We start from the raw sequence: 14,841 nt of genomic DNA, 5'->3' as shown, positions 1-14,841 counted from the left end.
GGAAGGGTGTAAGGGCATAAGTCCTGCCTCACAGCGGTGGTGAGAGGCAAGGGCAGAGTGGCTGCAACCACCTCAGCATGGGGCAAGGAACATGCAGCTCAGGTTTTAGCTCAGGAGAACATAGAGGTGTCAGCCAGCAGGATAAGCATTGATCTAAATAAAATGCTATATGGCAGGAACCAGCCATATAAATTCTGAATTAACTAGCTAAGGGGCATGGGAGAAGCACAGGCTGCTCAGCATCCTCCAGTAGGAGCATGTAGAAGGTCTGCAGTGACCAAGGGTCACCAAAAGGGTCCCAGCAAAAGTGGGATATTGAAACTAGACACCCAGATCTGATGAGTGGATGGTGCAGCATCACACTGCAGTGTTTTTCCCCACAGTAGTGCAGCTCCCAGAGCTGCTGCAGCATGGGCAGGAGCAGTTTCTCAACACCTATGCCCCACATGCCTGAGAAGTGGCATCTGCAATTAGCTCACAAGTCATCTTCTGGCCCTTCCAGGGAGGTAATTTGGACATAATGAAGATCTATAGTAATCAGATAATTGCTATCGATTGCTCTTTAGACATCTTGACGAAGTAATTAGGTGGCACTGGAAAAAAGCTGGAACTGATTCATTGGCATAACCGTAATCTCAAAGGTATCCTGATTTTGTTTCTTTTCCTCTAACGGCCAATAAAAGGACATTGTTTTAGCTTCAGGGTCTGCCATATGCTGGGATGGGGGCTTTTCTTATATGCTAACTAGCTCACTGAATGTGGTCAGGAGTAGCTTAGCTAAAATGGACGCTCCTTTATTCGTCCTGGGGTAGTATCCTGGTTTTGTGTGCCCACGTATTCCTTGAGCATTCTCACTCTGTGTGTGATTGTCTTTGGCCACATGAGACTTGTTGGTTGGATGGCTCTTTTAATTAAATATGACCGAGATGGGCTGTGTTGGTTTCTAACAGGGCCCATGTAGGTGCCTTTGTACTTGCTTCTCCCATGTGGTCTACAATTAGGCTGTTTGTAGGCAATATTCCACTGTGGTTTTATTAATTAAAGGCTTATATTTATTTTTAGCTTCAGAAAATGACCAGACTCTTGGCTCACTAGCTTTTAATTACGTGATCAATATTGCAGTAACCCTGAACCAACACATTGATATTCATATGTACAAAATGCTCGATCACAGTGTCTTGCATTGTTTTCATACCACCCCCTTTGACAGTGTCAGCATAGGCATCTGTTATCTCCTGTACCACTCTGTCATAGAGCACTTCATCAGGAGGCCACAAGGTGAAAGACCAGTGGTATGCACAGGTCCCATATCAACAGAACCTACACCAACAAGAGTTTCCAAAAACAAAATAGCAAAGCTACCATTAGATGTCCAGTTCGATGACCAATGGAGAAGACTGATCTATTTCTGTACTCAAACAGTGACTGTGTGCAAAGTCTTTGCATTCCATATAATAGCACACAATTAAGCTTCTGATTAAGGACATGCAAAATAACACTGTGTCTCCCAAAGGAGAGATGCCTGTATCTCTGCTGGGCTGCTGCTGTATGAAGAGGGTGAGTGGCTTATACTCAGATCCACTGGTGCAGTTCCAGTTCACAGGGAAACACAATGCCTGTGTATTTTTTTATCCGTATTACACAAGTTACAGCATCTACAACAGACAATCTTGAGGACTTGGAAGACCATTGTTCAGTCTTGATGAAACCTGACCACTCTCTTCTTTTTATCCCAATACTGCAGGAGGTCCTGCAGCTTGAGCGGCAGATGGGTGGGCAGCTTCTGGAGGAGCCCAAAGCTTTGCATTTTAAGGGAAGCACTCACAATCTCCGTCTGTCCATTCATGATATTGCCCACTCTCTCTGGAAGAGCAAACTGCTGGCTAAATACCAGGTGAGCAACACAAAACATTCACATTGGATCCTAGCAGTGAGGATTACAGAAATACTGTCATGCACAGGTGTGTTTGAAAAACACCAGGTGCCAGGCTATATTCCCATGGACAGTTCTTCCCCTGGACCATTCGCATTCACAGTAGCATGGAGCCCACAGTCTCTGGTCACATAGTATCCATGCCTTGATCTCAAATCCCTCCCTGACTATACTTTTTTGCTTTCCTCCTGCAGGAGATACCCTTTTACCACATCTGGAGTGGATGTCAGAGAAACCTGCACTGCACCTTCACACTGGAAAGGTTCAGTCTGAATACCCTGGAGCTGGTGTGCAAACTCTGTGTGCGGCAGGTTGAAGGAGAAGGACAGATCTTCCAGCTCAACTGCTCTGTTTCAGAGGTAAATGACCTTTCCCATTGCTACCTGTTTAGTGATTCCCATTTTCCTCCTGACTGCTGAGATAGACATAAAGAATGGATTAAATCATTGCTTTGTATCTCCTCTTGCGTTTTCCCTTAGTTTCTCTCTTCTGGAAGGAAGAATCACTCCTTCAAGGGAGTGAGGAGAGCAGCCTTGGTCTCCCTGCTAGTGCTACCTTTCTGTGTCTATGTGGAGGAGCTCTTTTCCTGTCACTTCCTAATGCATCTCATGAAGCACTGCTTGGTCCTGTTTCCTATAGTCCATGAGACCCATCATGCCTGATGTTCCTGGAGAAGGAGAAAAGAGAATAGGAAAATTTCAGTGCCACCCGTTTCATGAGCCATTCCCCTCTGATCCCACATAATAGCTGCAGTGCAATAGGGAATATCAAATGGTCTAGTTGCAGTAAACTTCTCTCCTCGTATTTTTCTACTGCTACAAATCCTGACTGTTATTTTTAGGCAATTTTTCTTTTGATGGCTGATATTTTCCAGTAGAAATTTTATCATGAGTTTGGTAACATCTTTGCCAGTGCTATATAGAACCTGGAGAACTTTTGCTCCTTGGGGCAGTCAAGTTTGGGACAGAGACCAAGTAACACATTCAAATGTGAAGTGGCATTGACTTCAGTGAATATGCTGGTGGGTTTTATTCCTGGTACCCTTGGCAGCTACGAGGAGCAGACTCTCAGGCAGCAATTACTGCTGGCTGACTTCTGGAAGGGCTGTGAGACCAGAGACAAAAGTTACTTGTGCTATAGGGCCCTAATGTTGTGTGCTATTACCCATAACATCTGCTTGGTTAGTGGGTGTACAGTTACAGATTCATCTGGGGACTACACAGCATTAAGGACAGATGGTAAAACAAGCATCTTAAACAATTATTGTAATAAGTGCTGCATTGAGGTAATCACTAATTTAACCTCACAGAGAAGAGAAAGAACTGAAAGTAACTTTAATGAAATGCAAGTATACACTATAATCATCTTCAGCTGGTTGTGTGTAATATAGCCTGGTAATAGATTCAGAGGGAACAGGGTAATATTCTTGTCTTGTGCTGTGATCCTATCCATCAAGGATGAATAGAGGGAGTGAATAATACCACTGCTTTCAAGGCTGCCTCCTGCAAAATTGCTCCTTGTTGTTTACACCTCTTGATGTTCCCAAGCCCAGGCAAGGGGCAGGAGGACCTTGGGCTGCCAAGAGCTGGCATAGAGGGTCAAATAGGAAAAAATCCAAAATCTCAGAGATTTGATGAGAAGTCACCTGGAACTTGGAAACGGATGATTATGTCTCTAGAAGTGTGGTAAAGACATCAGACCAGGCTTCAGGAAACCTTAGCTGTGGCACCTCACATTTTCTTCTGAGGTTAGGCTAGTAGTATCCAGCTAGTGGTTAAGGATTGCAGGAGTGTGCTGGCATCTTTCTTTATTGCTGGATCTGCCTTTCTGCCTCTATCACCCTGCAGTAAAAATATAGTAACGCAGTTTCCTGCATCCTCCCTTTATGGGCTTTCTTTTTAGTCCCCTGTAAAGGATGTAAGACTTCTCCAGATTAAACCACCTTATACTGGCTTTTACAGTGTCTGCCACTGGGACTTCAAAAATACAAATGTAATGAGTGCCAAAACATGCACATTTGAAAAGCAGGAGGAAGACTGCAATAAAGGTCCCCCATCATTTGTTTCTGAAGCCCTCTTTTTATCTTCTGGTGTTGATAATCACACAAAAGTGCCACGGGGCAATGCAATGGATACCTGGGTTCCTTCTGTAGCAATCCTGAAACACCTGAGGCTGCAGGCCAGCTTTGGAGCCAGAGCAGCGCTTGTGTCCTTTGGCCCAGAATATAAAGAAAAGGTTATCTGTCTGCAATCCCCCAATCAGCACCCTACTGCTTCTTCCTACCTCCCAGTGCAGGTGAGCCTGCAGACAGCAGCAGTGTCATGATTTTGCCTGCTCCTGCACAGCTCCTGCTGCCAGACAGTTGGGCAATAACTCATTGCTTGAAGCAGTGGGGTTGAGGCAGACAGTCTGTGGTGCAGGACCTTGAAACCCAAGTACAGATGTCACAATGTCACATTTGCAATGTTAACTGAGGACATTACAGTTAATTCCTTGGTTAGAAATTTCACTGCCTAAAATGCCTTTTCTATTAAAAAAAAGGCAAAAAAATATCATATTTATAGAGTTAAGATAATTAATTGGTGTAGATAAAAGATTGGAGGCAAAAGATTTTATTTTGTTCATTGCTCATGGATACTGGCTCTCCACTTTCCATCTTTGAATACATTTGGAGTTGGGAAATTGAGGACTGCACGTGACTGTGAGCATCTCCAACAAACTCCTTGGGGGGTTTGCAATGGCAGCTTAAATCAGGAGTTACCTGGTTTTAAGACAGTTTTAGATATTACAGGGCATTCTCAACAGCCAGTTTGACACCAAGCAACAAGACAGCTCACAGAGGTGAAAACAAATTGACATTTAATGACAAGTCTTTAGCAGAACTGTTTCTGGCTGCCTGGGGCTGTGATCTGGATCTCCCTCATTTCTGCCAGAAAAGGAGACCAAATTGAGAAATAGATTAAGAAGCGTGAAGGCAGAACCAGCCATGCTTGCTGATTTTTCCACTGGAGGTGGGAAGTGCTGCACATGTGAGCAGCATTCCCACTGCACAGCTGGGCAGCCAGTCAGCATCAATGAGGTCTGGTGGGGCTTTCAGCCACCCTGGAGGACACCAACCATCCAAATTGGCCAGCTACCATTGTCCTATCAACTACCAAGCCTGTGGGTGCTAAATCCTTCCAGGCCAAGGAAAAGACAAAATCCTTGCCCAGAAGAGCCACCTGCTGTTATTCCCAGCAGAGCCATGTTAACAGTGGTGTCATGGGGAGCCTCCCAGCTGGGAGGACCACATCAGAGAGAACCAACACCGTACCTGCAGGGGAGAAGCTGGCTTTGGAGGTGACTTTTCCTTTGAAACACTTGCTGCCATACTGCCTTTGAGCACAGCGCTGGCCTTGGGGAGGGAGGACAATGACTGCCTCCTCCTGAGCACATCTCTTCCAGCTCCATCTATTTCCGGCACAAAGCTGCATAAAAATGAGGGATCAGCTTGTGCCTGGGGCGATATTAACTGTCTGTCTGTCTGTGGTCTGCGCAGCATCAGAGGCTTCAGAGAGCATGGGTGCTGCCAGAAGGATGTCAGCGTGTGAGCCTGGTGCTGGCTTGGTGGGGCATGGGGGGCTTGGAGAGATGCTGGGAAGGTGGTTTTTGTCAGCCCAATTCTGTTCTAGTAATAGCAATTTGCTCTGAAATGTGTTGAAATAATGATCTTTCATTATTTCTAGTAAGTGATTAATTAAGCTGGTCTCAATTTTGTCCAGCCATAGTGATCTTCACCCACAAAAAAAAAAGGAGAAAAAAAATCTTTTGTCTACCCAAAGTTGATTGTAAATATTTCTCTTTTCCAGCTGTCTAACCTAAACACTTGATTGGCAGAGGGCTACAAGTAAAAGCACTGCATCTCAGAGGATACAGTTCTACAATTGTCTCTGCACTCAGTAACAAAACTGATGGGTTGTTTGAGCTTTTTCCCTGTCTTTCCAATCTCAGGAACATACTGGCATCGATTATCCTCTCATGGACTCAGCAGGCACCATCACCACCATAGTAGGGCCCAGCGCTTTCAGCATCCCGCTCCCGATAAGGCAAAAGTTGTGCAGCAGCCTGGATGCACCTCAGACCAGAGGCCACGACTGGAGGATGCTGGCCCACAAGCTGAAACTGGACAGGTGAGCAGGGCTGCTTATGTGTGGTTGGACAGTGAAGTGCCCAGGGAGGTATGTGCAGAAGGGTCTTGTTGGATGTCCCTCTAGGTGAGTGAGAGCAGGTGTACAGGCTGATCAGACTGACTGCACAGGGGATTAACACCTTGACAGTACCAGAAATGGGGATGGGTTGAAATCATATGAATTCAGGTAGTTTTCATGCAGCTCAAAGAAATGAGTTTCCTTTTGGCTCATTGCAGGTACTTAAATTATTTTGCTACGAAATCAAGTCCCACTGGGGTGATCCTGGATCTCTGGGAAGCCCAGAATTTCCCTGATGGTAACCTGAGCATGCTGGCAGCAGTTCTTGAAGAAATGGGAAGACATGAAACAGTTGTTTCTTTGGCAGCAGAAGGAAATTACTAATGCAGCCTTGGCGTGAACAGGAAGGACAGATGCAGAGAGCAGTAATGCCCTGTTATTGCAAACGAGAATTGAAATGAAAACCCAGACCAATGAGTTACACAAGAGACATTTCAGAGAAGAAAGCAAGGAAGCAAATAAACAGAAAAACCAGCCCTGACCTTCACACATGTTCTCCTTGTACATTATCACAGGATCAAAAAGAAATCATGCAAAGTTGTACCTTGAAAATATAAATCAACATAATGTTCCTCTCGGCTTGGCTGTACACTGCTTGGTACAGGATTTTACAGTTTCCTAGGAAACGCTTTTTATTGCTATCCAGATATATGGATAAACTTTCTTAACAATCCCACTTTCTATGGATGTTGTTTACATCAAATTCTGGACAGGGGTAAGGAGACTGTCCATGGCTCTTTATATTTTTTGTTTAAAGCCATTCTAGACAAGGCTATGGACAGGTGGTTGTGGCTATTATTGGTTTCTGGTGAATTCAGATTTTGGCTACAATTCTGCACATTGGTTGTCTTGCAATGATCCTCCTGTCATCGTTCTGTTTCCTAGACCTACTTGTAAAAAAAAAAAAAAAGAAAATCAGGGTTTGAGAGGTGTGCATCTGGAAAGCAGGTACTCTGGCTGATAAGCAGGAACACAGGTAATGTTCCCTTCCTTTCCCGAGGCAGCCCCACTGAGCCTGTATGGAGAACAGCTATAAGATGGTGGGGAATGCAGGATCTGAGTTAGTTTTCAATTCACACCCTTTCCACCCCTTTGCTATATGAGGGGGCCAGATATGCAATTCAGAGTGGTTGGGAGGGAGGGGGATAGAAACGCAGAAAAAAATAAAAGAGAAAAGTTACTATGATAATTTTTTTACTGATTAGTATCTAGTGCAAGGATTATAATGACTATTATTATTACCATTATTACTTCATTTCTAATTTTGTCAGCAGCAGAATGAATAATTTCTGATTTTATGGAACCTGTTGTCCCTTTCCTGAAGGTCTTCTAAGACATGTCCTTCTATATGCCATCTGCCATACTCCTCCTCCAAAGTCCTCTGCCAACCCACACAGGTTGCTCACCTTGTGTTAGCATTGCTGTGCATCATGCTAGACGCAAAGGCAGTATAAACTGGTGACACTGCTGAAGTCACTGATCTGCACTCACCAAGTATCTGACCCAACACCCCTCCCTGGGATGTTTTACACCACCCTGGTGCTTTCAGGTTGCTCCAAGAAGCAGTCTTGTCCCAAGGTGGCTGTGAATCAGAGGCAGCCTCACAGTCCAAATACACATGGACCACTGGTTCAAGACCACAGGTGCAAGCATGTGGAGGCACTGACATTGGCCACCTGATTTGTGCATCCAGGGTGGGTCTTCATATTGTTTGCTTTGTTGTGTAGCGGTCTAAGAGCCAGCAACTCCTGTTTCTTCCCCACAGAGCTGCAGGTACTCACTTTTACGGAAACCCACCACCTTCAGTAATGTTTGCCGTGGTTGGGGTTACTGACAGTCCAACCCTCTGCTAGGCCATTTCTGTGTGAGATGCACTTGGTGATCTCCACGGATACTCCCAGGCTTTGCTGCAGCCTGTGTCATGTGGGTCTGTGTAGGGCAATGGAGTGGTGAAGTTGAAATCCCGTGTGCTGCAGTTTGCTCCCTTCACTGTGCTCCTGCCACCACCGTTGCCTAGTCAGGGAGCTGCAGGTTCTTACTGGCTGACCAGGAGATGTTTGTCCCTCCAGGCCACCACAAACAGGTAAAGTTTGAATTCTGCAAAAGGAGCAAACCAAAAATGGTCGTCACTGCAAATGTATTTTGTGTTCTGCTCAGTGAAAAGACTGACTCTTTGATACATGACAGTGAATAGGATTGCTGTAGTTTTACTGCCAGACTTGTCTGTCCTCTACTTCTCGCACAAAAAGCCTTTCTTCCCCAGCCTACCCGCTCCAGGTTTCCAGCCAGGCCCTGGTTATTGCTTTTGTGCACACATGCATGCCCCATCCACATACGTATTCCCACTCCGTATGCTTCCCGTGACTGGAGTTGGCTTGTTCTCTTTTGTGGTCTTGGTTTTGTTTTCCCCAAGGCTTTCCATATTGTGCTTTTGAAGGTAACTTTGAAAATGTCATTGGTCAAAATGAAAAGAAAATTTAATCTGACCTTTTTTTCCATTTGACATTTCCGTAGGCTTGGCACCTTTTGTTTCTCAGCTCCCTGACCAGTAAATAAGGTCAATCAAAACCAGTGGGGTTTTGATTGACCGCTGGGCAGCAAGCACAAAAAGTTCCCTTCCTTGTAAGAGGTAACTTGGCAGTTTTCCAAACAGCATTTCTGTGAAAACTGGAGACCAGAGGATATACATTGTAACTTTCAACATCTGTGTGCCTTTAGCCTGTGTAAGCCCCACCTTCCCTTAATGTGGAGATGATATGGACATCCTTTCAACAGCCAACCATCTTCTTTTTCACCTTGGGTATCTGATGCAGCCCATTGCAATGCTAATGTAAATTTTACTTTCAACTTCAAGAGGCTTGTACTGGGGCTTTCAGCTCTGCCCTTTCTCCACACTTTTTACTCACCTTGGAGCACTAAAATAGGTCTCAGCTTTTTTTTCTTAGTTTGTGCTTCTTCACCTTTCCCATGTGTCCTTCCTTCATGACTGTGCGTCCAAGGTGGGTGCATGAGTTGAACTGTCCTTTGACCCTTTCCCATCTTCAGCTCAGTCTGTGTTGGCTGGTCCCCAGGCTCACTGGTACTCCCCAGCTCTCAGCTTTTGCCAGGTGGGCAGCATGTGCACCCTTCTCACTGGGGTCATACCAGTGACACCCAGAAAGTGTCTCATAGTTATCTGTATTGCTATGAGTGGATGCTCCTTTTGCCAGCTCTCTGACCTACATTCTCACACCTCCTGCAAGAAGAACAGATGAACAACTTTCTTAAAGTATTCTGGGGCATTTTCCTTTCCCAGCATCACAGTAAAGGGGATTTATTGTGAGGAAAAATGCACACTCTGATTAAGAGGAGCATCCACAGAGGTGGCTGGAGGTCAGGAACATAACCATTCATCACTGAACATGACTAGGGCAGGAGCATCACCATCACTGGGTGGTGCAGCTGCTCTTCTTCCACCCTGGCTGCTCAGAAACCTTCTGTCACCTGCTACAGTCATGAGCTGGATGGTTTCTTCAGCACCTGCTCCATAAGCCTTTGCAGGATCCCCGTGCGGCACTGTGTCAGCTGCCCCTGCCCTGACAGGGCAGGGAGAAGGTTCCTCCATACAGTCACAGCTCATCCCAGCAGCTCCACACTCATTCTTTGCCACTGCTGCCAAAGCAGCTCCCACTTCACCGCACACTTCCCTGCATTAATTTTGCCCAGCTTTTTCTTTTTTTCTGGGGGTACAGCAGTGGCCAGGTGTGCATTGTGGGAGAGGGCTCTGGCAGAGGCTAGTGGTATTCACCAGTCAGCATTCCAATCCTGCTGCCCCAAGGAGGGAGGGTGGGAAGCAAGAGCAGCCAGATCCGCTCAGGGTATTATTTTTCGTGGGAGAAAAACCAGCAGCAGTCCCTCCACTTGGATTGCATGGACACAGTGCCATCTTGTGGGGCTGAGCAGTGGCTCCAGCGTGCTGCTGCCACCACGGCGAGCAACTTCGCGTGGGAAAAGGCTTTCCTGTGGGGTGGCTCTGACAAAGACGTTTGGCAGACAGAACAGACTCTTAAAAGTTGTTGTAACATTTTATGTCAGGTAAGCACATCTGCTTTAAAAGAAAAAAAAAAAGGCTGCAGGCTTCTTATCCTCCAGTTATTGCTATTTTTTAAAATGCTTATTGTTTTAGTTGTTCACCCTTGGCTCTGTACCCGAGCAGTCTTGCTGCTCTCCACGCCATCTCTTCATTACATGTTGATTGCTAGCGCTATAAATAGTATATATATTATATAAATATATATAAAATATCTACTGACTTCGAGGAAAACCTTTAATTTCCGAGTAAGATCCATTTATCGGAGGCAGTCCTTTTCACCTGATTTTTTTCTTCAGTTCTTCTTGTGTTGTGTTCTTGTAAAGGTGACTGTCAGTGTATAGGGTAACTTTGGGGTTCGGTTGGTTTTTTTTCCAAAATTTCTGATGGCATTTGGATCCACTGTATCTCACTAAACAGTGTAAGACCTAAATGCTGTTTTACTGAATCTTGAAAATTTTGCAGCAGTGAGGGTCTCCCAATATTTGCTTCCATGGGAGACCGAGACTTTTTTCCATCTCGCTGGCAGAAATGCAGACACTCATGAGAGACATGTTGGAGTCTGCAATACCCACAGAGCAAAACATGTCTGTTCCTTGGGTTTCTTCCTATTTCTGTTGCTTACATATAGAATAAATGTATTTACATGCTGTAAGCCCGTCATTGTGGACAGTGTCCTAATGTCTTGTATTGCTACCTACAATAGTTTCTTTTTTGTTCTCCTTTTCTTCTTCTGGGGATGGGGGTATGGGAAAGGGAGGGGTGGGAGGGCCCTTAGACCATTGTATGCTCTAGCCAAGTAGTTACCACAGCTCTGAGGTTATTTTTATACACGATACTGTTGAGGTTTGCTTGATTTTGTGTTTGTTTGGTTTTTTTAATCTCATGTCTATGACACTTTACTGTAAACTATCTTACTAAGTGTTCAGAAGTCTTTTCAGGTACTACTCTGGCTCTCATCTGGCCATGAAGTAACTTACTGTTTGCAGGCTGGCTTGCTTAATACCAGGCAGTACAAAGATGTGAGTGGTTTGTGAATGGAAACCAAACCTTCGGCCCTTCTCCCACAGGGACTCCAATGAGTTACTGGCCTTGGGGTCACCACCACAATCCATTCCTAGCTTGCATGTGAAGCCTTGAGTTCAGAAAACGAGCTGCACTACAGATTTTTAAATGCTGGAGCATTTAAATGCTGGAGCATGTATCTCAGATGTCCTCCGAAGTAGGAATTTAACAGAAATGTGAAGAGTGTGTGTGTGTGTGTATACACATACAGACAAAGGGGAGAAAACAAAGGACTACTGCTGGAGGCTTTTAGCTCTGATGTTAGTTATGGGCATCCTCTTATTACCAATTCCTTGGGAAGGGGAAGGTTAAAATTCAGTGCTGTATCATCACTGCAAGGTCAAATAGGCAGTATATCAAAAGCCAAGAGAGTAAAAACTGGCAAGTAACTGGAATTGGACTTGAACCAAAGCCACGGAAATGAGCCCTCAAGTTTGGTAGGTCAAGCTCCTTGCTTGAATAGGAGCATTTAGTTTATTTACTTACTTGTCCTTTAAGCTTGACACTGCTGCCTGAAATCTGAAAATCCCTTTATCTGAAAGTCCTTTGATAAACTCTGCCTGTACAAAAAAGCAGTGATAATCCAGTGCTCCCACAAACCTCTATCCTAAATAGGTATTTCACTTTTTCTGTGGTGCTAGTTAAATGTATTTAGTACTAGTTTGGTCTCCTCAACTGCTTACAAAGCCTGCCTTCTTCTCTCAAAGCATCCCATGTCATGGCATGTGAGTACCTTCTGGATGCCTGTGAAGAAGCAGGATGTAATCAGGCAGGGCCCTCCCACAGCTATGAGGTAGCTCTTCGAGCACTGGCACTCTGCTCTCCAGCTGCCAGCTTGCAGCTGATGGGACAATAGCCCCTAGATGAGAAAAGCTTGCACAGCCCTCAGAGCTTCTTTGGCTGCTGCCAGCTGCCTCTTACTACCACTTGCCAGTAAATTTGGGAGCTTGCACGATACAAATAAAAAGGAAAATCAACCTGGAAAGTAAACAAAATTAAGGAGGAGAGGCAAAACACTCTTCCTCCCATAGACCTTCCAAGGTACCTTGCAAAAACACCTGAGCTGAGAGCCAATAACCTACTTTGAAGTAGGGTTTGTAACACAGCTGAGACAGAAGTTGTGGCATTAGCCGGCATTACTGTTTTCACATATCTGCATGGTAGACTTTATTTGCTAAAACATATTCTGTTTGTTATTGTTGAAGAGTGAAAAAAAAAAAAAGTTACGATGGTATCTTCAGTACCTTTCCAAGCAAAGAAGGAGGGCCCATAGGAAATGAAACATCTGTGCAACCCAGGTGTATCACATTTCTCCCTCCTCTTCCCATGTCACAGCTCTACCAGGGTTCATGGGATTTGTTTTCTTTGCTATTCAGATCTGGAGAACTATTTTGGTTTTGATTTCCCTATTGCTGTATCTTCTATGCAATTCCTTTTCTAAAGACTGACTTACTACAGGAGAAGTGCTAGCCATTGCATTATTTGTATTGCTGTACAGTGGAGGTGTGGTTTACTAGTTCTGAGTGTGCCTCTTACCCCCCTCCCTTTTTCTCCTTCCCTCTGTTTGTAAATGCCTGCATTTATTCTGTCAGCCTGACATGTACAAAGTGTAAGAAAGAATTTTTAAACAGGTAATAAATTATATTTATAAGCAACTGGAAAAAAAATGCACCACTACCTTGTGTTCAATTGTTTAGTTCCTGGAAGGTTGGACGGAAAGTGGAGTCTTTTATTTAGTTTCTTTTAAAAAAAAAAATCTCCTCAAAAGAAATGTTACTGCACATAAGAACTCCTTCTGATGCACTCTCCTTCAGAAGATATCCTTCATGAAATCCACATGCCTGTGCAGGCTGTTTCACTGCATAAATCCTCATGCTTCCTCATGCTGTTTTACCCCAGCTGCTAGAGGGGAGCTCATCCTGGACAGTTTTCCTGGGGTTTGCATTTCGTGGCCACAGTCAAAGGTGGAGAAAAGCAACAGGTAAGAAAACGCGTCCTTTGCCTAAGAAGTAAAATAAATGCCACTTGGACAAGGTTATTTTGTCCAGCAATACCTGCTTATGTCATTTACCTTGAGCCAGGTGGATACAATGCCCAAACAGCGATGTTCACTCTTCTTGCACCCACTCCCCATTGTCAGAGATGGTAATTGTTTCTCCCTGGCCTTGTTAGACCTATTGGGGTCAGTATAAAATTTCTGGGAGTGCAAGAGGCAATTCTCCTGCACAGCTGCATGCTGCTCCTTTCAGCTAGGGTGTGGGGTGACAGTGGGGAAACAGACATCTCTTCCACCAGTCCCTTACCTGCAGGTCAGCCCCAGGCTGAGGAGCCCACCCTGCCCATTATGGAGGTGATACAGGGGCCTGGGCACTGTCAGAGGCAGCATTATCCCATCCTATCTTGTCCCACCCCATCCCCTGGGGGTGCAGGGTTGGCTGCTGACCCTCAGAGTGTTGCCATGCTGAGCAACACTCCGCCCTTGTCCCCTCACCCGCCAGCCTCAGAGTGCGCCAGAGAAATGTGCTCACTCGGTAGCTCTCCCTGCAAGCAGCAAGCCAAGGTTAAGTCCAAGCTGAAGCACTCCAATAGCATATGAAGCCAAACAGCACACAGCCCAAAAGCCAAGAACTTGGAGACAAGTGCATTTGCCAGGTTTGTGGGACCCTGCAGCCTAGCTGGAAAAGTGCAGACCTTTAAAAACCCATCCCTGGCATGTCTGGATTACAGCAAGCTATTCCCAAGGTGTAAGGTAGTTTTATTCTGTATTCCTCCTGTTGCAATGTTTGACGTGAGCTATGTGGCAGGCAGAAGACAACTGGTCAGGCTGTTCTCCCTGAGCACAGGACAGCTAATGCTTCTTAACAAAGTGTATCACTAACACAAGGCTCCTCCATCTCCCATGCAATCTCTGCCTCCTGGCTCCTGTAACTTATTGGCTCTCAACAGGCAGCAATTCTTCACAGGACAGCAGGCAGCCTCACGGTACCAGCTCATGCAGTTGTCCCTTGCAGCTGCTGGGGACAGAGCTGGGGACTGGCAGGTCACTGAGCCAAGACCTGACACCTGAAGTCCATATGAAATACTGCACATTGCTCATTGTACATCGAGCATGGCACAGAGCTGTGCCCAAGCACCAGTGACGGGTTTACTCCATCCAAAAGCCACCAGACTTTTGGGAACATGGAGGGAAAATGATTCAGTTTTTTATTATTATTTTATGATTATTTTCTCTGTTGTAGGAATAGTTAGATTATATATGAAGCTCGAAGCTATGATGTGAGGGGAGGATCTGTATCCCAAGGGACAAAAGACACAACTTTGGCTACAACGTGGTCCAGCAGCTAAAGAGAGCTGAGCTGCAGGGAGGGCTGGTTTCTGCAAAACTGTGCCCATGTTGGACAGTTGCTGCTTTTAGATTTCTTGGTGTCTCTCTGTCTTTCCCTTTACATACTCAGCCTTCACAGGAGACAAGTTCTTCTTTGTCCATTCCACCATTCCCACCCTGTCCATGTGTATTGCCAAATTTC

At 45.2% G+C, this 14,841-nt stretch overlaps 1 protein-coding gene across 2 annotated transcripts in view; it reads left to right on the top strand.

Annotated features, from left to right (window-relative positions):
• The window catches only part of UNC5C (unc-5 netrin receptor C), a 256,143-nt gene extending 245,239 nt beyond the window's left edge, over nt 1–10,904 (top strand). For both annotated transcript variants that reach the window (XM_064651944.1, XM_064651945.1), the window contains 4 exons: nt 1,745–1,894; nt 2,128–2,292; nt 5,924–6,102; nt 6,339–10,904. In XM_064651944.1, the coding sequence (XP_064508014.1) occupies nt 1,745–1,894; nt 2,128–2,292; nt 5,924–6,102; nt 6,339–6,504 (660 nt within the window). In that variant the 3' untranslated portion in view covers nt 6,505–10,904. The remainder of the gene's footprint in view (nt 1–1,744; nt 1,895–2,127; nt 2,293–5,923; nt 6,103–6,338) is intronic.
• The last annotated feature ends 3,937 nt before the right edge of the window (nt 10,905–14,841 follow it).

Source organism: Pseudopipra pipra, chromosome 4 (assembly GCF_036250125.1).
Source record: "Pseudopipra pipra isolate bDixPip1 chromosome 4, bDixPip1.hap1, whole genome shotgun sequence".
NCBI classification, from domain to species: domain Eukaryota; kingdom Metazoa; phylum Chordata; class Aves; order Passeriformes; family Pipridae; genus Pseudopipra; species Pseudopipra pipra.
This window is presented reverse-complemented; position numbering and strand designations above follow the sequence as displayed.